At 41.8% G+C, this 21,919-nt stretch overlaps 5 protein-coding genes across 6 annotated transcripts; 2 read left to right on the forward strand and 3 right to left on the reverse strand.

Moving 5' to 3' along the window:
• The first annotated feature begins 1,612 nt into the window (after positions 1-1,612).
• Positions 1,613-10,376, forward strand: LOC131878620 (protein rhomboid-like). Its single transcript, XM_059224680.1, has 5 exons — positions 1,613-2,730; positions 2,802-2,868; positions 3,139-3,364; positions 8,881-9,046; positions 10,149-10,376. The coding sequence occupies exons 1-5, from the start codon at positions 2,542-2,544 to the stop codon at positions 10,305-10,307; spliced, it is 807 nt and encodes a 268-aa protein (XP_059080663.1). The 5' UTR covers positions 1,613-2,541; the 3' UTR covers positions 10,308-10,376.
• On the reverse strand, positions 3,366-7,638 carry LOC131878617 (uncharacterized). Of its 2 annotated transcripts, none has more exons than XM_059224676.1 (2): positions 6,592-7,638; positions 3,366-3,720 (listed from the first exon to the last, which is right to left on the reverse strand). In XM_059224676.1, the coding sequence occupies exons 1-2, from the start codon at positions 7,272-7,274 to the stop codon at positions 3,516-3,518; spliced, it is 888 nt and encodes a 295-aa protein (XP_059080659.1). In that variant the 5' UTR covers positions 7,275-7,638; the 3' UTR covers positions 3,366-3,515. The 2 variants fall into 2 exon arrangements, with proteins under 2 accessions (XP_059080659.1, XP_059080658.1); XM_059224675.1 differs by having other exon boundaries at positions 6,597-7,634.
• Positions 10,377-10,430: 54 nt separating the features above from the next.
• On the reverse strand, positions 10,431-15,653 carry LOC131878602 (CCR4-NOT transcription complex subunit 2-like). Its single transcript, XM_059224648.1, has 7 exons — positions 15,229-15,653; positions 13,475-13,733; positions 13,295-13,401; positions 12,820-13,212; positions 11,757-12,018; positions 11,179-11,286; positions 10,431-11,090 (listed from the first exon to the last, which is right to left on the reverse strand). Exons 2-7 carry the CDS (start codon positions 13,729-13,731, stop codon positions 10,742-10,744), a joined length of 1,476 nt encoding a protein of 491 aa, XP_059080631.1. The 5' UTR covers positions 13,732-13,733; positions 15,229-15,653; the 3' UTR covers positions 10,431-10,741.
• A 1,932-nt stretch (positions 15,654-17,585) lies between these two features.
• Positions 17,586-19,711, forward strand: LOC131878627 (V-type proton ATPase subunit E-like). The gene is made up of 5 exons (XM_059224689.1): positions 17,586-17,768; positions 17,832-18,007; positions 18,095-18,251; positions 19,105-19,268; positions 19,390-19,711. The coding sequence occupies exons 1-5, from the start codon at positions 17,736-17,738 to the stop codon at positions 19,538-19,540; spliced, it is 681 nt and encodes a 226-aa protein (XP_059080672.1). The 5' UTR covers positions 17,586-17,735; the 3' UTR covers positions 19,541-19,711.
• A 67-nt stretch (positions 19,712-19,778) lies between these two features.
• On the reverse strand, positions 19,779-21,169 carry LOC131878604 (chitinase domain-containing protein 1-like). Its single transcript, XM_059224652.1, has one exon. The coding sequence runs from the start codon at positions 21,022-21,024 to the stop codon at positions 19,798-19,800; it is 1,227 nt and encodes a 408-aa protein (XP_059080635.1). The 5' UTR covers positions 21,025-21,169; the 3' UTR covers positions 19,779-19,797.
• Positions 21,170-21,919: the final 750 nt, after the last annotated feature.

Raw genomic sequence — 21,919 nt, forward strand, 5'->3', positions numbered from 1 at the left:
GAGCAACAGAAAATATTATTTCCCACTCTTCATTCTATTTTCAAGGCAAGTAAAAGTGCATTTCAATAGGTGAACGAGATTTTGGCTTTAAAATTGTCACATGTCAGTTTCCATTACAAGTGTCTAGAAAATGTTGAACGAATAGATGTCGTGAGAAAAAAGAATGTATGGCAAATGCTCAAGTGTCTAATTTGCATGCTTTTTGAAATCGTATTTTCTTTTTCAAATTAAACAAATTGAATGCACAAAGTCCCTTATCTCGAATGTGATATTTCGAAATGATGCAAGACATATCACTTAAGGTCGTAGATAAACTTTGCTTTATTTACTATCTCTCATCGGAAAATCTGCTCGTCAAATGCACTGCAGATAAAGTTTGAAAGCATTAATCATACGGGGTCTTGAACAATCTATGTTGACACCAATTTTAAATACTTCAAATTTAAAGTTTTGGGCTCCCAGACGATTTTCTGCCAACCCTCTGACATGAACTACTAGAATATGGACGGGCTTGCTAAGTTTGGAAATTAACAATTCTTATTCCAGTGAACGTGAACGTGATCTCCATATGAGACCTACTTCAAGTCGCTCTGACGATGTTTTTTGATTTTGAGCTCAATCGGACGGCTTGGTCAAACTTTGTACCCTTTCAAAGGTCACAATGTAATCATATTGAAACTAATTTTAGCTTTTTCTGGTGCTTCACAAACATGAAATATATTTATTTTGCAGCGTCTCAGCGTCTGGTCGATGGATTTTGAAATAGAAAACGTAATTAAGGATACTTCATCATAATTTCTCTTTTTTATTGGTTTAAAAGAAGATATGTTGTAAAAGGTTGGAAGTGGGTAACTTCACTACTCGGAGATATAAAAAAGATTATTTCTTTTATACGAAAACTGGTCTATGTGTAATTTCAACACAGAAAAATGCAACCAGAACTATATTCTCGTCTAATCTTGTTTTTGTCATCAATAGGCCTGGAAAAGAAGTTGTCTTTGCAGTCAAAAGAATTATTTTGTTTTTCTTTTATTTTAAGTTTTCAAATTAAGTTTAAAAATGCGGAAAAGTCGAGAAAAGAAGAATTTTTTTTTTTTTGACAAAACTGATAAAAAGGTGTGAAAATGCAAAAACAAGGACTAATCATGGAAAAAGAATTGTTACAATGTAGTAAAGGTTGTTGTTGGCCATTCAAGCCTCTCTGCTGCATTTTTATCTGTTACAAAATATAGGTACCCAAAATGTAATTACCCGGTTAACTAGTGAATTTTCAAGAAATCAACATTTTTGCTCTAGCAATGTTTGACATTGGGACGAATTTTCAATTGATACGGACGTCGTAGTAAACCATTGATTCTTTTCTGGAGCTTACTGATTTTGTTGCTTCGGGAGCATTTTTTCACAAAATAGTTTTGAGCTTTGGGTGGGAACAAACCCATGACGGCAGGTTATAGGAATATTGGAACAAAAATTTGTTCAAAAAGAGCAAAAACCAGTTCAACATTTTTCATTTTTTTTCTCAACAATTTTTTCGCGCCTTTTCAAGTTTCGAAGGAAACACTTAAAATGCAATTGGTAGTTATCTACTTCTGCAAAATCTTAAGGAACAATTTTTATCTCACTGATTTATTGAAATATTGCCCAAACAAAACACTTTCATGGTTTAAAACAATCAAGATCTCGTTGGATATTTCCGTCAAAACTCAATCTGGCATTTCAATCACACTGTCGGTTATCTTACTCATACATGGTTGGAGGAGAGGGGTAATCTGATCCCCAAACTTCGAAAAATATGGACTGTGAACGAGCTTCCCTCCAAAATTGGCCTGCTCTTGGTCAAAGCAACTCTGAGCCACTTTTCAATATTTTTTGTATACGGAATGCTGGGGTAGAAGGGGTGAACCTCGCCCGGCTAACGAAGCCAGCCATTACATCATCCTTATATTGTTCCAATCGACAATGTCATAGTACGTATCAGATTGGTTCCCTATCTGTGGGTGTGGTAAGCGTCTAAAAGTTTCCTTGAGAAAGGTTGGGGAGGAGAATCGAACTGGGGAACCTCTCTCATGTTAGAAAACTGCGCTAACCACTACTCCATGTCTCCTCCCTAATTAGAGTAATGAAATATGGAACTTAAAATGCTTCAAATGAAGGCGGGTCATTTTTATATCATTTAACTGTAAAATGGTTCGTTTCAAAGTTATGTTTTGAAAAGTTTATGTAGCTGACCAAGAGCAGGCCGAAAATTTGAATTTTTTGTAGCTTTTACTACATAACTTTGGCCTTATCTCTTGAGTTCCCTAAGGATTGTTTTGAGCTCAAAACAAGTTCATCAAGTTCATCTATTCAACAAGATCTTGTGGTCATTTGGAATAAAGTGAACTGATTAACAGATAACAAATTTTGAGTTCCATTCGCAGTCCACTCCTCTGGAAGTCCGTGTCTGATCATGGAAAAATTCAGCATGGAAGAAGTCTTGACTTTTGAACAAGTCTTGAGGGTACCACCGGGAACAGTTACTGAGTGCATGCGAAGTTCTGCATGACTTTTAAAATTGATCGAAGTATCATACTAAACCTTTACTGTAAATTTGCATTTAGCTCTTTGGAAATTGGTGTGTTTCTGTACCATATAATTCATCTTCAAGCCGAGCATTGTCTGCTCATTGACGACGCAGGGCCTGCTCCAATATGCTCGGCCTTGATTTACAATCCCTACCGCAGATATGAGGTAATTCAAAAATAAATAGTAGTTGCCGTTCAATCTACAAATGAATTATTTTTATATATATATACTTTCAGGTCTGGCGATACATCTCATACTTTCTCACTCATGCCGGATGGTTGCATTTAGCATCAAATGTCACTTGTAAGTTCATTTCTCATTGGAAATCGTTATTCCATTACACATCAATGTGTTCCCACAACAATTGTAGATTAGTTTGTTAAGTAGTGACATACATTTTGTGTTCAATGGTTTAAGAGTAAGTGATGAACAAGACCACATGTTTCTAAAGGAACTAACTGTAACAAGCAATTTTGTAACCAGAAAATATGAATGACATTGGAAGTTTCATATTCTTGTTTTTCTCACGAAAAATACCTCTGTAACCACCATTTGTCTCTTATATCCAACCAGCTCAAATTGTTTTGGGAATGCTATTGGAAATCATCAACGGATGGTGGCGTGTGGGTCTGATCTATTTGGGTGGGGTGCTCTCCGGGTCCTTGCTGACATCGGTCGTGGATCCCAGGGTTTACTTGGTTGGAGCATCGGGTGGCGTGTACGCTTTGATAGCGGCCCATGTTCCCACCCTCATCTTGAACTTCAGGAGCATGAATTCCTGGTTGGAATGGGGAATCAAGTGAGTTCAACAAGCATTTATTCAACATGCGGCTAAGCGGGACTGGTTATGACAATAATGGGAGGAATGAACAAAGTCATGCCTTCATCGAATGTCGGTAAGCTCTCCTCCTCTTCACTGGAATCGTCGTCGTCGAAATTTTCGTCGAAGTTCACGAGCACGTTGGGAGATATGACCTGGGTGATGGGCTCGGCAGCTCGCCTGACGATGGCAATTTTGTCCAAGGAGGCCGGTCGACTTGGAGCTGAAGGGGTTCGAGGTCGAGCAGGAAGAGATTGGATGGAAGATCGGCGACGGGGTCGATTCTTGAGTCTTTGAATGCGAGTGCGGGCCTCGTCACTGACACTCGAGGAGCGCTGAAAAGAGATTGAGAAATGTTCGTACATGTCTACAGGGACAGGCACCAATCTGCATTGACCCCAACACAAAAGTATTGGTCATTCAATTACTCTCTAAATAGGTCTTATGTATTTCCTATTATTGTTTGTATGTCTTGTATTAAGAAAATAGGGCAGATGGGTGCAATTGAGAAGTGAAGGGGAAAACAAGCAGCTGATGGGATTCTATGTCCAGAGCAAAACTGTGGACAACATAGCCAGTGCTGTGCATATATTAAATTTGTCACTTATTTCAATATGCTTGCTTGTTGAAGCAAACAATATTATGACATTAAGCCAAGAAATGAGTACAGTGACGGAACTTTTTTTGAGTTTCGTAACACAATTTCAATGAATAGTTGAATATCTGATTGGATAACAGTGCAAGTTGGTTGTGATGTTCGAGAAAGTTTTTCCTCCCCAAAATGGCCAAAAGGAATTTCCTTTACTGCATCACAATCTATGTGGCCTTCGCATTTGAAAGCAAGTGCATATTGGCGTTTTTTCTTTCAAAAAAGGATATTTTGGATTTGTAGTGAACATGTGCCGCATCTCTTCTCAAACTTGGAGAATAAGGAATTCATGGCCAAAGATCTCGTTTCTCATCCAAGGCAATTTTTGAATGATCCCAAGCCTCGACATTTATGATTGTATCGTGCATGCGTTTTAGCGCCTAACCCTGTATGGTAAACGTGGCATGATTGATCAAAATTGGTATGATGTTTTGGCTAGAACTGGAGATTTACAAAAGTGGGCGATGCTTAATGTTAACCGCTGAATTCATTTCAACGAAATAGTGTTCTTCCTTTTGATCAAGCAAACAATATAACGAAAACTTTGCTTACGTTTCATCTATAAATTTTTCGCTTGACGATTCTATCAAGTAAATTCTACATTCTCAAAAATACGCCTTAGCTTGCTGAAATTCTGGGACTTGATAGTAACTTTTTCGGCATTTCTTTTTTGATATATGAAATATATGTAAAATGTATTATTTGAAAAAAATATTTAATTTCCACATTTTGATAGCCAAGCACATTTTAACAATTCATTTGGCATCTTTTCTTAGGGCGAGGAAAAAAGACACTTTTTGACTCTTTTGATAATACATCTCACTTTTCTGGGCCTTAGAACGTTTACCAAATTGTCAAATAGGCAAAAGAATAGAATTGACAATCCACTAAAAACTTGCTTGGCTGATAATGAGATATGGTTTTTTAATCAGAATGCTTTCAAAACGGGAATTTTTTAAAATGCTATAAATTTGTAAAAAAAACGTGAAGTAGAATTTGCAATGAAATCTGTACTAAAACACAGAGCTTAGACATTTTTTACTTGAATTCTTTGGCATTCAATCAATGGGAATGATCAAACGAATTAAACGGAAGCTTAAACACTTGTTCCGTATCATGTATTTAAAAACAATCCACACAAATTTAAAAAAAAACAATCCACACAATAGATCAATATCTGAACAATTTCATTCATTTATTTTACTTTTACAATTGCTCACATATTCTACATACCCCGATGGGGATTTTGAGTGGAAATGAAATACATAAATAGATGTTATTACCTTGCCCTTCAAGCAAACAATGTTTGGTGCTACCAATGACTCACATCTCTTACCTTTTTGAGTATTTCTATTTACAAGAATGTCTAATCAAAAGGATGTAACGTAGAAGCATGAAAAAGTGAGTTTGGTATTTTGCTAATTTCATTCACTTTAAGAGCCTTATTTATTAAAAGGCCCTGAAAACTTAAGAATGTCTTCCAACCCTGTCCAGGCTCAAGATATAATCTATGTAGTACAACTCAAATGAACACCTAAAGCTAAACTTATGTGACAAGTTACATGAAATGAAAGTGGTTTTCTTGTTCCATTACTCTGAATTTCTTAGTAACAAAGCAAGTCAAAGAAGAATCCTTTTGAAAATCCAGCTTTTTTGGTTTCGAATGAATGTAAATATGGATGCAACAATTCGTCTCACCCTGTTTATTCAGCTGCTATTGATGCTCTGTTATGCACATACTGCCCAAACAGAAGATGCCATGCACAATTTAAAAGAAAATAACCAAGTTGTTCAAAAATAAAAAAGTTAACCAAAAGAGACACGAATTGATAAGCGTAGATGTGGAAAGGGAGATAGTTCTAGCGCAGTTGGTTAACGCGCGACTGAGATAAGCTCGGGTTCATGGGTTCGATCCCAGGTCAACCCTCCCTCCCTTTCTAATGGATCGTCGCCTTGAATGGCACTCCTTGAACCCAGAATGGGACAAGACTTAATAGATGCATTATCTTATTACAAATACTGTAAATAACGGATCCAATGAGACATTCTCGCAATAAATACAGACTTAAGAACCGTTTCCCGCTCAATTCATTGATTTGACTTGAGGAGCACGTCCCTTTCCATTTTTTTGATATTGGAAGAGACAATTTTGGTAACACCTTCACTCACTCGTTTGATGAATGAGCATCCAGTGGATCGGGATCAAAAACTGCCAACATCCTATGTCATGTTTGGCCTGCCCGTCCACTTATTCAGTGGTTCTGAAATCTTATTTTACATTGCCGAACGTGGCCAAAAGTGGGCGTGGGCTGTGCTTCAAACACAGACACTTCTTTCACACTTTGAACGTGGCTGCTTTATATGTAATTTCTGAAGACAAACCCTCCTTTATCTCTACCATAGAGCTGAACTTGCCTGCTGTCTTCGTAAAATCAGTCGTAGTTACTGGAGTCTTGTCTCCTTCCTCGAGCTTATGAAGTACAAATCCAATGGATGGTTTGTTTTATCTGTTAGCTTTTAAAGAGGGGTTGCCCCTATGTTCTCAACATTTACCCACCTTACCTTCATTGAAAGGCTCGGGTTGCCGGATTGTGAACAAATGGTCTGCGGAAGCTGATCGAAGCAACTCAATACGATATCGCCTTCACTCAGATCAAAGTTGATCTTGCACCGAAGGTTCCTCTCCAATCGCCGCTTAGTTCTCCTGGCCTCATTCGCACTCAAAATAGTCCGATCCCCGATTTGAAGCCGGATATTATAGATCGCATTGGCTTCGGGCGTCGTCAGGTGTCGTGGATAGGTTGGATAGATCCGATTGGCAAATCGCCTCATCCCTCGGAATCTCCACTTCAAGATGTTCCAATCCCGGATGATCTTGTGCTTGAGTGGAATCGTTACAAACGGTGGATTATCCGAATCCGGCGTGTCAGCCAACGCGTTTCCAGAATCGAAATGCGGTCGGAATCGGATCTTTCGGCGATGGTGTCGGTGTCTTCGACGAGTTCTAAAGCATCCGAAGGCATTGCCTCGCTGAGACAAGGCCGATGATCGGGTCTGGAATCCTCTTCGAAACCCGCATCTTTGACGACGGATCCGGATCATGGAGTGAAGATAAACCAGGACTTTCCGCCACAAGAACCTCCCATGGGTTCGGACTTGAACCATACGCGATTCAGGCTTGGCTCCTGATGTGAACCCGAAGCACTTGAGGATGAGGAAAGGCCAACCGCACTTTCCCATGTCCTTTGGAACCTCCTGGTTGATAGTTGACTGCGATTAGATTGGCACTCGAGAATGGTGTGGTGTTCCAATTTTCGGGCCTGTACTATGATTAATATTCTGTGGCAGAGCCTTTGCTGGGAGATTTAAATTATTCAATGGTCTTCGAAGGAAGCAGAAAGCTTCCATCCAGATCTACCATACACAGTAACTGGTTCATGGTATGTCCATTGTTCATGCGTACGCGCTTTTGTGTAAGTAGTACACGGTTGGAGGGATATTTTCCACCGACAATCAATACAGTTCTAGTCAGGCTCAATGAGAAAATGGAACAAGTAAAGTGAGAGATAATGATCGCGATATTCATTGTTGAGAGCGATTTTTGTTTCCCCAATTAAATGTCGTTTTTTTTCTATATTAAATGCGCATAAAATAGTTCCAGGTAAAGTGTGGTTTGTTCTAAACAAAAATAGCACATGCGGAATTGTTTTGTCACGGTGGACTTATGAGCGACCCTGTAAAAAGCTAGCCATTGTTCCAGCACGCACATTTTAAAAAGAATCTCTGACATGCACATTGATATGGTTTTATGAGATATGACAATTGATTTATCCATATCTTGTCTGTCACAGGATCCCAAACTTCATATGACCGGGACTTCAAAAGGTCCAAGTTGCTTCATCGTGAGAATCATTCATATTTAGCCCACTAACAAACAAAAGATGAAAAATGTTGGCCTCGCTAAAAAAGTGTCGATTCGTTCGCAAAATTGTGGACCTATAAATGAACGAGAAATGTTTAAGCAATGATTTGGACTGATTATTTCTTGATCAAGCTATCAATATTTCGACAAATTAGGCCGAAAATAGGAATTTCAAAACTGAGTGCAAAAACCAGAGTCCATTTCATTCACTTCCTCATTGTGTTCGCAGAGAAGAGAAATCAGAACGATTCTTTACGGCATTTTGAAACTTTTAATGAATGGCTTTTAATAAATTAATGAGAAAGCGTCATCTGACCCAAACCTATCCAACTTAAAGTGGATTTCTAATTCACGCTAGCATGTCATGGGTTTAAAAATATCTCCCTTTCTTTGTACTTTGTTGGTCTGGTTTTAAAATTTAATGACCGCAAATTTTTTGATATGAACTAGATCCACTAGATCACAGAGGCGAGAAAAACGTTCTCTCTTGTCTGGAATTGTTTTCAGAATAATCCAGGTCTTCCTTAATCTTTATTTATACGCAGCAAGATAAAATTGGGACAATCGATATAACTAAACCCGTTTTAGCCAGACCCTCCCAGAAACATTGGAAATCTGTCCAGAAGATAATATATCCAAGATGAAGATCAGTCACAAAAAGGATGCTTTCATTTGGTTGTACGACCTAGCATTCTCGTTCTTTTGGTTGGATGAGGGAAATAATCGTGATCTCGGCTGAAGATTATCAATCACTCTTAACCTTTTACGTAAATTGGAAATGTCAACTTTCCCAATGCCATCCGCTCTTATTTTAATCTAGCTTGTTTCGGTTCAAGGAAAAAACCAACCGAGGAGGTTTAATTCTGATATTCTCTCTTTCCATGTTTCGTTCACTACTTTTTTTGATGACCGTCTCCGATCCAGTTTGTACGTCATTGGTTTAGGATTATTCGACGTTTGTCACGCCATCTATATTCGATATACCGCCCAAAGTGCCCTGGCTGGATCTGTGGGATATGCCGCCCATTTTGGGGGTGCCCTGGGAGGATTTTTATTGGGAGTTCTCATCCTAAAGAATATCGAAGTGGAGGTACGCTAAATTTCAGCATCATATCTGCAGGGGTGGGCATGGTTCAGTTAACGTTAGCGGTAATTCATAATCAACCCAAAAGATATTAATTAACTAATTAACGATTGATAGACTAACGTGTTCATAAGTGAAGAAATCTGAACCTTTCCTCTGACTAATCACTAATTTATTTTAGTTATCTCTCAGGGTGAAGAGACCTGGGTTAAAATACAAATATATTTAGATTTGCTCTTTTGCGTGTGAAGTACTGAGATTCTAGTTGTATTTTCAGGAAAAGCTTAAGCTTTTGACAATAATGCAAGCAGGATTAGTGTGAGAATTTGAGAACTACTACTTAATTGTAACAAACTGAAAAGATTGGGACAGTACACAATTTCTTCTTTCTAGGGGCTCCTTCATTGTTTAATTTGCTTCCCTCTGATACTCGTAGGGAATACGTAGGCCTGGTTGATCCGGTTGCATCTTTCAAGTCAGACTTGGACAAATTTTTAGATAGCATTCCAGATCAACCCTACATTCAAGGACTAGCTCGGTCTGCCAACTCAAATTCATTGGTAGACCAAGTATCATATAAAGATTGAAAGGTAATAAATAGACGAAATCTAACCTTTAATTTTAATAGTACTGGGGATTACATTCCCTGTAGCGGTTAGATAAGACCGTGAAAATCTAAACAAACAGAAAATATTAAAGGAGGTGCAAAAGGTATCTTTTACAATGCATCTTCAAAAGTATCCATGTAATTTTTCCATAACTAGGTTTTAGAGTCAATTAGTTAGTGTCAAAAACATTTTTTTGGCTGATAGGAGCTTCTATAATAGTTTAGATTAATTGAAGATTTAAATAATTCTCCGAGCCCTGATAATCTTACTCAGTTGTAAAAGACAGGAAAAAAGCAACACAAACTTAGAACACTTAATCATCATTTCTTGACAGTCTTTTCTTCCAATTTAAAAGGTCATGAAGGCCTTATTGAGCATTAATTTGAGTCAAAGATTTTTAATCGCTTTAGTTTTCCTATATGTAAAAAGAGGTTGAACTTTGATTTTCTGTGGATTGCTTCATCCATATTACATATCAATATCCTTTCCTCTTGATTTAGAAATGGGAAACAAAACTTCAGGTGACTTGCATCCTGGTCTGGACTTTGGGCGTGGCGTTTGCCATCATTTTCAACGCCGTGGGCGGGACTGCCATTTATCCAAGAACTGATTGGGGTTGGATCTACGACTGTTCTTACAAGCGTTTCAGCGGATGCTGAGAATTTTCCCTCCATTTCGAGCCTTCATAAATAAACGTTTCCATGCATGATTTCCATGCACTTCTTCAATCCACCCCTTTTTTCGTGACCGTACTTTAGTACAGCTGTTTCAAAAGACCTGGATTTCCGAGTAGGATACCGAGAGTGTATTTGTCTTTATCCAAATTCGTTTGTTTAGTGAGGACCGTCAAAGCACGAGGACAAAACAACATGCTGGTGGATTGATTGTTTGATGGTGAATACATGGATGAATGAATGAATGAACGCAAGAATGGATGGAGCAGTCGATCGGAATTCGGAAAGTAGCACTTGCCCGAGAGTCAGTAATCGTACAATGGATTCGATCTAAGCCTAGTCTTGTGTCATGTCGTGTCGTAAGCAGGGTGAATATCTGAGAAGAGAGCCGTCAACGGGCCATTAGAACTGGACCGTGGCTACATCTGACCCCCACCTCCTCCACCTGGACCACTCACGCCTCCAGGGGGCGGTCCGCCAGGATTGGGACTCGAACTGGGTCTCCCGGAAGGAAGTGCGTCGGCGGGCATGCCCACTGAATTCGGGCCCGAGGGCTGGGACCCGCCCATGGATGCGGGCAACGCTGGCCGGTCTTCCAGTTTGTCATAATCCAAATGGAACTCTTTGGGGGCTTTCCTCCAAGAAGTCACATCGAAGAAGTAGTAAGTACCACGTTCATAGGTTTGGGTCTTTTCCGTGGGCCCCATTCCTGGTGCCCGCGTGATCCAAACCCGATCGTCCCTATGGTACCTCCAATCTCGGTTGTACCTAGGTATGAAAGCTCAAGATCAGCATCTTGATAAGTGATTGGGGGCTCTTTTGGGGGCTCTTTCTCTCCCCCAACAGGTTCACTTACAGTTCGGCTGCTGCTGCCAATTGGAGAACATCGCCCACATTGGTGTAAAACATGTAAAAAAGGACGTCATCCTTGTACCGATTTAACTTGACAGGTGCGAGCTTCTCACTGGAAAAAAAGAAAGATCAAATCAAACTTCATATCACGATTTTTTAAGGGCTAATTTCATACATCAATGCACATGTGCCTGAAGTTATGATTTACTCCATGTTTTATTGCATTTCGTTTCGCCCGTTTCCCCCCCTTTGTCTTCCTCCTCCACTTTTTCCTACAAGCTGATTTCCTTAAGCCATTACTCTTACAAACAATAAACCAACTAGTTTTGTCACCAACGCCCGGAAAGTTCTTTGGTTTCGGGCAAGAAATGATCCATGCGTAAAACAAGACAATTAAAATAATTAGAAAAAACTTCGCTGAGATTCATCTATACATTATATAGCTTATTCATCCGTCAAGCTATCGTCAAGTAATGATTCAAGCTTCACGCAAAAGCCCCTTTTTTTGGTAATCGTAATTCGCAATGCCTCAAATGATAAAAGTAACTCTCTCCCCCGATCGAATCGATAACAGATACACACCGTATGGATTGGTTGGTTAGATACTCGTGTGGGACATGATAGTCGATATCTTGAGGTCGACAAGGCGTGTCCGCCCAAGGTCCTCCGAACGTGGGATGGAGGTTAACCTCCGAGTTCAGGTTGAGTCCCAGGGTGGTCAGATCGGCTCCCAGAGCCAAGGAGACCAAGTTCGGGTCGGTTTCTGCAGCTCGGATGAAGGTCAGAAGGCCGATCATGCCGAATTGATCCGTCACCATAGACGAAGGGATGTTCTTTACCGAACCTGAGAAAATGAATGCAAATGTAGAGTTACTCTTCACCGTGAAGACGGTTTGCCGCGTGCACAAGTGTGTGGTTGGAGTTTGTTCATTATAAACATGTCAACAAGTGTGTTCACTTATTTGTAAGGCCTGAAAATAATGAGGCTTGAACTTCCAACGACCTGAATGGATCGCATTCCGACAAACCAAAGCAAAAAAGCTACTAAGAAAAGCTACTAAATAATAGTATTAGATAACTATATTAGTCAAGTACCCCTTGGAATTTTTGGAACTTGACCTTCAAGGCTACATTTTTACGACATAACTATCACTGAAAGAACCGGCTTCACTTGGACACATCACTTTTGGAGCTTCACAATCCATGAATGAGGACGGGGATGCCAAGATCTAGAACTGACATTTCGGAATCGAGCCGTCGCAGTGCTTTCGTCTTCAAATGAGACTGACTCCTGGTCGCTTACTTACTCTGCACCTAATGAATTAACAAGCCCCTTTACTGGTAATTGATTACAACTAGAGTGCTAGTTCAGTTATTCTGCGCCATGTTATGTCTTGCGCTTTGAGAGGTCGTAACTATTGATCCAGTAGTTCTATCAAGCAATAGCACCAACCCGAGGTCTATCTCTTTCGAGGGAAAAACACAACTTATTTACTAACTTCAAAATTGCTAATTCTTGACCCCCAACCATGTCCGTCCGTATTCAAGCAGTGCATTTACAGAACCGATCATCAGCTGAATTATCATTCCGGTAATTTCGAATTTTTTTCATGTTTTTCCGCACTTGATTTGTAAATCGTCTTACCATCTGGCGATGTTTGAATGCCTTTCCGAAGTTGCTGTTGTTGCAGAGCATCCAATCCCGGCGGATTGCTATTGCCCAACAAACCGGCTTGCTGCTGTTGCTGTTGTTGTTGTTGTTGGAGGATTCCTGATGGCACAACCATCTGCGAGACCATATTACTCACGCCTCCCAAACCCGAGGTGTTGAACATGGAATTATCCGGATGGTGATGAGAGTGATGCAGGTGATGCTCGACACCTCCCCCGGCTCCGCCCGAAGAAAGGCCCCCGGGTCCGCCCGCAGGGTCACCCGGGGCTCCTCTTTGTTGTTGAGAGGCGCCAGGCAGGGCGGGAAAGTCCTCGTGGGACATTGTGAACTCACTGGCCTCCATGGCTGGCTGTTTCATAATCCCAACTACAAGAAAGATATCCCAGAGCGTTCATCATTTGATCCAACCAAACAAGGCCCACTCATCCTCATGGGATTCACTACTCACCATAATTAGTAGATCGTCCTGAGACTGATGGATTGGGACCCGCGTTCTGGCCCAAAGAAGGGAATTCACTGGGATCAAAGGCATTAGGGCCCAATAAAGAATCACCTCTGCCAAAGAGAAAAAAAAGTCAATCCCGTTTAAGAATCACCTCATCAGGGTTCCCCTCATATAGTCCCTTACAATTTGCCTCGTACATCCCGGTTGAATAGAGGTTGACCGTGACGGCTTGAAGCGGGCATGCCGGGCGCGCCGGGTCCGGAAAGGAGATTCATGGCGAAGGCCGACGAACCCGATGAGGGCGAAATCGACGCCGAGGTGGGCGGAAAGCGGTTGGGATCGCCGCGACTCATGTACCGCGGGAGGCCACTATTGGACATTCCGTCCGCGCCCGCTCCACTTACGCCGCGCGATTGCTGGAGGTCACTCAGTGAGCCCATGGCTGAAATTAGTATTGATAAACGTCAGACTGCAGTTAAATTTGAAGGATAATGGAAGAAAAAAAATTCGCACTCATATAATGCCCCCGGAAAATAGGCCAAAATAGTTCAATTCGGCGGTCTCAAGAGTGATTGTTTGGCAAGAAAAGATCTTGAACGAAAGATGATTTCAAGTCGATGCTGTTAAGATCAGCCAATTCTAATTCGTTGGTCGATCAAATAATATATAAAAATAAAAGTCAAGTAAAATGAATAATCTTCTCGTCTTGAACTGCTGGGATTCCAATCCCAGTAGCGGTAAGCAAGTCCGCAAAAAAAAAATCACATCAGTAGTAGATTGACCCTCACCAAAATAGGCCTTCAATTCATTCAAATATAAAATAATAGGGCTACCGGGGCTGGAATCCCAGCAGTTCAAGACGAGAAGGAAGTCCGCAAAAAAAAAATCAACATCAAACCGATCTCTCGTTTGTAATGAGGTCAGTTTTGATGATAAATGCGAGTGGTACATTTCATCCTCAGATTTTAGCATTGATGACAATTTTCCACGCGATATATCCATAAATATGGTTGTCAAAGCCATAGATGGGCCTCGAACGCAGTTTGTCACGGTCATTTGCTCAAGACCTGAATTTGAGCCAATAGTGAATAGTGTGGGTTTAGGGTGGCTCAATGGTCTGATGGGTAAAAATGAATGGGAATGGAAAAACTGCTACGGTCATGGAGGAAATACAAGTATGAAAATTCAGGTTATCAAGTCATCACTGAGTTCATCAGCGATATTTCAGTCGAAAATTTATCCATCCAATGCCATTCATGGTCAATTTGATGACACTGGCTGAGTAATGTATCACTCGACCTCCTTGGCCGCCACAACTCCAGCGACAACGAGGTCCATAACGTCAGACCAAATCCCCATTCCTGAACAAGGGTCAGACACATTTGCTGTGCCGGCAACCACTCTCTGTGGTCTAGCCTCAGTAATCTGGTCGGTTTAGGTCTTCAATTTTCTTTTCGCTCTTGGTTGGCATCCCCTTACCTAAATCAACACATTTGCACGGCCCTTTTAACTAATATCTTAACTATTCCTCCCGGATCCGGGCCGAAACTAATGAAATGTACTCGATTACCCACTAGTTGACCTCAGTTGACCTGCTGACCTTTCAAGAGCCAGGCCTCTACGCTTTCACGCCATCTAACACACGCTCAAACCTAAAGGAACAAGTAACATCTCCCGATTATTGTAACCTCATCGATGACTTCAAAGCACGTAGATATCTAGCCTTCTTATGACCAAACTTATTTCAACGCCTGAAGAATTTACCATTTCATTCCCAAGGACTTGAATAACCTTTTGGACATCTTTCCAGTGATCTGGTTGGATTTGGCTCGTCTTCCAGGTCAACCCGAAATCGGCTTGGCCTGACTATTGTTATTGACACGCTCAGATCAAGCTTTGTTTGTTGACATATTGACTCGACTGGGGGTGGCACCTACCTAACTGACGATCGGGCACACGCCCCCCTCCCCCAAAGGGAAAATGAGCCGGATTAAGGATGATGAGGCCACGGACGAAGACCAGGTCTTAAAATGAAAATCCGGGATGAAGTCAATCCACCGGCCATCCACGCCTCCCCAGGCACCAATCGGATCAATCCCACGGTAGGTGACGCTTGGACACGCCCCAAGTCAGCTCACCAGGACAGATGGGCACGGGACCGGGCAACGGGTGGGACTTGAAATGCAATACCCGATGCTTTACTGGCCAGAGCTGAGAAAATGATCGACTTTGGTTGTCGAAAAGAAGTGAGAACCAAGCTGGAGGGTGACCAAGGTCAGACTGGAGAAAAAGGGCAAATCTGGGATTAAGAGTGTTTTTGGCGGGGAAGAACATTCGTGATCGGAACTTTTCTATTGCCTAATTCAAATTTAAGTGGGCGTGGGTTAGATTCTGGTGGTAGATATATTAGGTTATCGTTTGGTTTGGAAAACTGATATTAGTATTAGATATATGGTGACCCAAAGGGTTCGACCCGTTCGACCCCAAGGGAGTTATATGGTACTGGGCTGTTGTCTTTTCAGTTATTGATGTTGTGAAACACGTTGCAGTTTTAATAGCACCCAGAAGCTGGATATAGCATTAAACGACGCAGGGTTCCATAATGGTAAGCAGACGCTTTACCAATAAACCATAGCTAAACCTATTTTGGAGTTAAAAAAGCTTGAAGCAAGAGCTAGCGTTAAATCTATGAACAAAGAGTTAGAGTTAAATCTATAATAGATATTGTGTTTTTGAGTTGCATGTCCTACAAAAGCATGGAGGAACCTGAAGGTACAAGAGCGGTCAGAACATTGACCCCCCTAATGATTTTCCCGTCTGAGTATTAGCGAAATTCATTGCCACAAGATCGATTACCAAGTTCTTTTTAAAAAAAATGCCAAAGGGAAAGATTTTCCTTCAAATTTGGAAAAAAAATAAAATTCATGAAAGAAGAAACAGGGCTGAAAAGTCTAAAATAGCTGAAAGAGCCCACTTGAATCAATTAACAGCCATATTTCGAAAGCAAAAGAAAGGAGCCAAATGTAGCTACTTCGAGCTGGATTTGGTCACCAATATTTGCTAGTATATTGTTAGCGTTTTAATCAAATGATTTTCGGTGGGAAATTTGTCTATCCTGAGGTCAGGATTGAATTTTTTGTCAGAATGGATACTGTACGTATAGGTGGTGTGCTTAAATATTAAATGTAAAATGACTCTACATACAACCTAGTGGAAAGCCACCTTGGATTGATCCAAGGAAAACAAAACGTTGAGGCATTGCTAGCTGGCTGTTCAAAACTCGGCTAAACCGGCAGGATTAATTTGTGCTGACAAACATTGACACGAATGAGTCAAAAGAAAGCGAAATCAAAAAATGTAAGATGAGACCCTTCAATCTAATATTTGAATCTGGCAAAAAAAGTCTTTCAAAAGATCAAATTTTTTCTCGCTTGACTAATTTGAATAGAAACGTGTGCGATAGGTTCTAATTAAGTGACTGTCTTTTGACTTCCCTAGTGCCTACATCATATGACTTTTAGCTTGTCAGATGGATCAGGCATGCCAAACGAAAAGCTCATCAGCCAAGAATTATCATGTCCTTGACCATTTACGCTTCGAAGGTAACTTGATGGAGTCGAACTTCGATTTAACGATCAATTTCGATTCAACGATATCTTTGCTGCGTGCCAAATGCTGCATTTACTTCCTAGCAAGTTTCGATTTAACGACATTTTTCTATGCTGACGGGCAATATCGTTCAATAGAAGTTCGATTGTATGAAGAAAAACTCGTTATGGGAAAATTGAACGCTTGGAAGATTCAGTACATCTGGAAACTCAACGCATGTAAAGTTGACCTAATCGAAAACACAATGCATAGGAAATGTGGAGAAAGCGGAAAGTTCCACACCGTGGCAAACTGAAAGTATGCAACCCTGCCAATCAGCTATAAAATACCATATTGAACCATATCTGTTGAAATACCGATTGTAAGAAACTTGAAATAAGATAAATATCTTCATATTGCGCCAAAACCTTTCTTCTTCAAATATTGGGACAAATTCATCAAGCTGGTCAAATCATCAAAAAAATAGGATTGGACAGGTAGTGCTTTAATATGTTAGCTTTTCTCATGTGTCGAGGTATCCTGGAACCGTAATAAGAATAAAGGGCACCATATCGCCACAAACAGAATGTTATTGTATACAAATAGCATATGCACTGATTATGCACTTAATAATATATCGCTCACTCGACTATCTAACGCGGATTGACACCTGAAGTCATTGGCCCAAAATTCTTTGAGGTTTGAGCATCACTGTTTGATCCTCATTGTGTCAGTGTCGCTCTTCTGTTGATCGGGTCAGAACTCTCATTTTGTGGATCCCAAAGAGGCGTTTCTCCCTTGCCCGCCCAAGTGGTTGATTTTCGTGGTCCACTCGTACCCAGTCCCGCCTTTCACAATGGCTTTAAGCGACGCCGATGTGTCCAAACAGGTCAGTAGGCATGTGTATGGCGCAGGTTGGTTGCTGGGTCATCATGTTTTGGGCTCATTTTAGATCAAGCATATGATGGCCTTCATCGATCAGGAGGCCAACGAAAAGGCCGAGGAGATCGATGCCAAGGCCGAAGAGGAGTTCAACATCGAGAAAGGGCGTTTGGTTCAACAACAGCGACTCAAGATTATGGAGTTCTACGAGCGCAAAGAGAAACAGGTCGAGCTGCAAAAGAAGATGTAAGCACCCTAAATTATTGAGGGCCAAGGCTTATTCAAGGACATGGAAGGGATATTCTCATGGGAAGGGGGGTCTACTATTTCTAGCCAATCGTCGAATATGTTGAACCAAGCTCGCTTGAAAGTGCTCAAGGCTCGGGATGATCACGTGTTGTCCGTGTTAGAGGAGGGCAAGAAGCGGATGCTCCTCATCTCACAAGATCAGGCCAAGTACGCCCAATTGATCGAATCCCTCATTGCTCAGGTAATTCTATCGTTAAGTCCACACAGCAGGCCCGCCGAGGACCTGAGTGGTATTGTATCGCCGTTGGTTTCGAAATAAAGCATGTTTCCATGAGGCACGAAATGCTGGCAGTGTGAAAACGCCTTTGGGCGAAATGGGAATTGTTCCGTGGTTATATGGTGAAAAGCGAATGGAGTCAGTACAGCATAAGTTTTCAAAATTTGAGCTTCATGTGTTTTCGCCCAGGCTACACATGTTCTCTTTCGCTAGTGCCGCGACTTCAAATGCCAAGACTGATGTTTTTAACACGTCTTAGGGCATGGCGAGGTGAAATGAACATTCTTCCTTGGTATTTTAATGGAATACTGGAAGATTTTTTTGTCAGAGATAACAAGGCTAAAAATTCTTACAATATTCCTTATCATGCAAAAAACGTTCAGCTCCAGCCTTCAGGTCCCGTAATCCAACTAAATGGTCCAAAAGTAAAGTCAATGTTACCCTCCTACAGGTAAAACGCCAAAACGAAATTGGCTGTTCCTTTCACAATGCCAGCCTATTTGTGAAAATAATAGTTCAGAATTAAACCACCACAGTAATGTACAAGGTGTTCAAAATACGCCACTAACCCAATTTTCGATAGCTGCACAACATACTTTAGCCAAAACATTGAAAATTTAATTGGATCACAGTTTAGATTCATCGGAATGCTTGTCTCCATCCAATACAGAAACCTGTTAACAGCAAGATCCAAAATCAGGGCGCTAAATTAGAAGCTTTGCCACCCTTTTCCTTCTCTTGACTCGATTGATGGACATTGACGGACATTGACGGTAGCTTTTTTTTAGTTTATCCATGAATTGCAATCTGCTTGCAGGGTTTGTGTCAATTGATTGAGGGTCAAGTGACGATCCGTTGTCGTCAGGTGGACAAGACCTTGGTGGAAAATGCCGTGACTCCGGCCGTCAATAGCATCAAAGACGTCATCAAACGAGATTGTCAGGTCAAGGTAGACAATGAGAACTTCTTACCGACCAATTGGTGAGTGAGGGTTGGTTCTAAACACATTCAACCTGTGAATGATCAATGGATCCCCGATTTATTGGTAATTCAGTGGTCTAGGTATTCAAGAGAGTAAGAATGTGTCATGTCTTACTTTCAGTGCTGGTGGCATCGAGTTGTACACGCAAAAGGGCAAGATCAAGGTGGACAATACCCTTGAGGCTCGTTTGGCCATGATCGCTCAACAGATCATGCCCGAGATTCGTGGCGCGCTTTTCGGAGCCAATCCCAACCGCAAATTTACTGATTAGACGCCGCGTGTTGGTTTATGATTTCCATTGAACTTGTTTTGATTGCATTTGCTTGATCAACCTTATCGTTGTCTCTACTATTCATTGTCGTTGTTGCTTTCGCTTGAAAGTGGCCATGGTTTTCCGATCTGATATGGAACATGTTGGACAATTATAGATCTCCAACTAAAACTGGTGTTTGCATTGACTAATATTTATTAATATCGTTTGCCTTAAAGTCTTCAAGCTTTTTGTCACACACACACATATTGCAAATCCTAGAGTAGATCATAAAAGTAGTCTAGGCCTTGACCAAGCTCCCAAATGGCAATGCCTGTACCCAATTCTTCCGCCAATTGCAAGCGCTTTTGTATGGAATATAAGGTCGGATAAAAGAGCGTCTGCTTGGCGCCTCGGACTTTGATCTCTATGAAATGTTCCAGGGACGACTTGTCCCATTTGAGCTTGGTGGAACCCGGGACCTCGGTCAAGGTTTGGACTAGATCCCGGCCCAAAATGGGGCCCCCACCCTCGACAGTGTATTGCATACCATAGAAGTTCAAACCCAGGAGAATCTGATTCCGACGGTGGCCCTGGGGATCCAAGGCAGTGACGCAATCCCGAACCCAAGGTAAGGGGGCATTAGGGCCCGGATTTTGAATGTCCGAATAATCATAGGTCATCAGACTGAAAAAATCCACCACCGGAGCTAATCGCTCGAAATCAGAGCGACCAAACATACCGGGACTGCCCCCGCGGTATTGAGCGGGCGGAATGACCAACACCAAATGCAAATCCATGCCCCGACAGGTTTGACTAATGGCTTCAATGAGCTGAGCGGCTTCATTCCGCACGCGTCCGCCAAATTGGCTCCAAAGCTCGAGGACCAATCCGGAAAAGCCCCATTGCTTGAGGCCTCGACACATGAACTGGGCCACATCGGCTTGTTGGGCTCGGGACTGGAACAAGGCCATGTAATCCGGACCGGTCCATTTGTCAAACAGAACCCGGGGTAAGATTTTCATGTCGGGATGGGTTTGAAGCAACCGGGCTGACCAACCCGAGTCAATGTCGTGGGCCCCGCCCCAAGCCCAAGCTTGGTCGTCCTGTTGACTTTTGGGCCATAATTGCAACCACACGGGCGAAATCAAACTGAATTTGGGGGCGAAAGTGTGCGCCACGTCGTAGCCGTGGGCGTTCCAAGGCGTGACATAACCCAAGACCGCTCCACCTGTCCACACGGGGCCGGGATCGGGCTGATAGACCCCTTGGTGGCTCAGAATGTCCTGGACTCGGACCGTGGGAGAGACCAGACCCCGCTCGAACACGGATTGACCTGTGGGTCCGGTGGACGGTGGACCCGTTTTTTCGGACTGCTCTTTGGTCTTGGAGGGGTTAGTTTTGCTCTTTTTATCAGATTGCGAAAGGGTGGCCTCTGGTCCCGGGGGCAACAGGCACAGGGCAGTTAAGGCCAACCAGCCCCAAACCCGCCAAAAGGTGGCCATGATCCACTGACCCGTTCAGTCCCAAGTTAACGGGTTACAGGCATGGACGAAAGGGCCCCCCTAGTCCAATCTTAACCGTCCCTTGGACTGTACTTGTACGGTACTTGTACGACCCGTACGACCCCTCTGTTCAAGGTTGGGTGATAATGTAACAAAACCTCATGATCGGGTCAAACATCAAGTCAGGGCCGCCACAACGAACAGAGCTGTTGTGTCAGATGTTTAACTAAATTTGCTCGGAGAATGATTGGGAGATATGGAGGGTAATGGCTATTTTGCTTCGTATAGTATTCTTCATTTTCATCATTTCGAAAAGCGTAACCCACGCTAAATTCGCAGTCATAAGTAACTACTAATTACATCCTTCAATTCATATTTATCCTAATATTTTGCATTTCGTTCGTTGATGAGCTCCTTAAAATCTCAAATCAAATCGTGTCTATCTTTTGTCACGCTTTTTGTTCCATTTAGAGACAAAAGTTAGTTTAGTCTGAAGTTAAATCAAGCTCCAGTGATTTCAGCTTTAGGTTTGATGTTCACCAATTTTGTCAACCCTAGACCCATTTGGCGTCCCTATTCTTCTCGGCGTCTTCAGCAGAGAGCGAGAAAGACAGCCGTGAACTTGATCCCGTCGATGGACCACGTCAAGCTACAGCTCAAGTCTCACCGCTCAGCTGTGAGTTTGACGTGACTAATGGTATCTCATCTCACGTTTCTCTACCCACCTCTGTCACACCCTCGAGGTCTTATGTACCTCCTTATTGTCTCAGTCATAACTTTAAAAACTAAATTTTATTTTTGTTTTATGTACAAATTGACTCATAACCCCACACTACCTCGTATTGCATAAATCCTATTTACCAAGATGGACTTAGTCCTCACCCTAAGCTGACAC

The sequence above is a fragment of the Tigriopus californicus genome, chromosome 3 (assembly GCF_007210705.1).
Source record: "Tigriopus californicus strain San Diego chromosome 3, Tcal_SD_v2.1, whole genome shotgun sequence".
Taxonomy (NCBI): Eukaryota; Metazoa; Arthropoda; class Copepoda; order Harpacticoida; family Harpacticidae; genus Tigriopus; species Tigriopus californicus.

Bases quoted from the DNA above. Each gene is read 5' to 3' on its own strand.
- LOC131878620 (XM_059224680.1), top strand. From the start codon at position 2,542: ATGACTTTTAAAATTGATCGAAGTATCATACTAAACCTTTACTGTAAA. The intron at 2,731-2,801 runs GTAATTCAAAAA...ATATACTTTCAG, and splicing joins ATCCCTACCGCAGATATGAG to GTCTGGCGATACATCTCATA. The intron at 2,869-3,138 runs GTAAGTTCATTT...ATATCCAACCAG, and splicing joins TTTAGCATCAAATGTCACTT to CTCAAATTGTTTTGGGAATG.
- LOC131878617 (XM_059224675.1), bottom strand. From the start codon at position 7,274: ATGGGAAAGTGCGGTTGGCCTTTCCTCATCCTCAAGTGCTTCGGGTTC. The intron at 3,721-6,596 runs GTAAGGTGGGTA...ATCTCTTTTCAG, and splicing joins ACCCGAGCCTTTCAATGAAG to CGCTCCTCGAGTGTCAGTGA.
- LOC131878602 (XM_059224648.1), bottom strand. From the start codon at position 13,731: ATGGGCTCACTGAGTGACCTCCAGCAATCGCGCGGCGTAAGTGGAGCG. The intron at 13,213-13,294 runs GTGAGTAGTGAA...TCTTTCTTGTAG, and splicing joins AGGACGATCTACTAATTATG to TTGGGATTATGAAACAGCCA. The intron at 12,019-12,819 runs GTAAGACGATTT...TCATTTTCTCAG, and splicing joins CATTCAAACATCGCCAGATG to GTTCGGTAAAGAACATCCCT.
- LOC131878627 (XM_059224689.1), top strand. From the start codon at position 17,736: ATGGCTTTAAGCGACGCCGATGTGTCCAAACAG. The intron at 17,769-17,831 runs GTCAGTAGGCAT...GGCTCATTTTAG, and splicing joins ACGCCGATGTGTCCAAACAG to ATCAAGCATATGATGGCCTT. The intron at 19,269-19,389 runs GTGAGTGAGGGT...TCTTACTTTCAG, and splicing joins AACTTCTTACCGACCAATTG to TGCTGGTGGCATCGAGTTGT.
- LOC131878604 (XM_059224652.1), bottom strand. From the start codon at position 21,024: ATGGCCACCTTTTGGCGGGTTTGGGGCTGGTTGGCCTTAACTGCCCTG.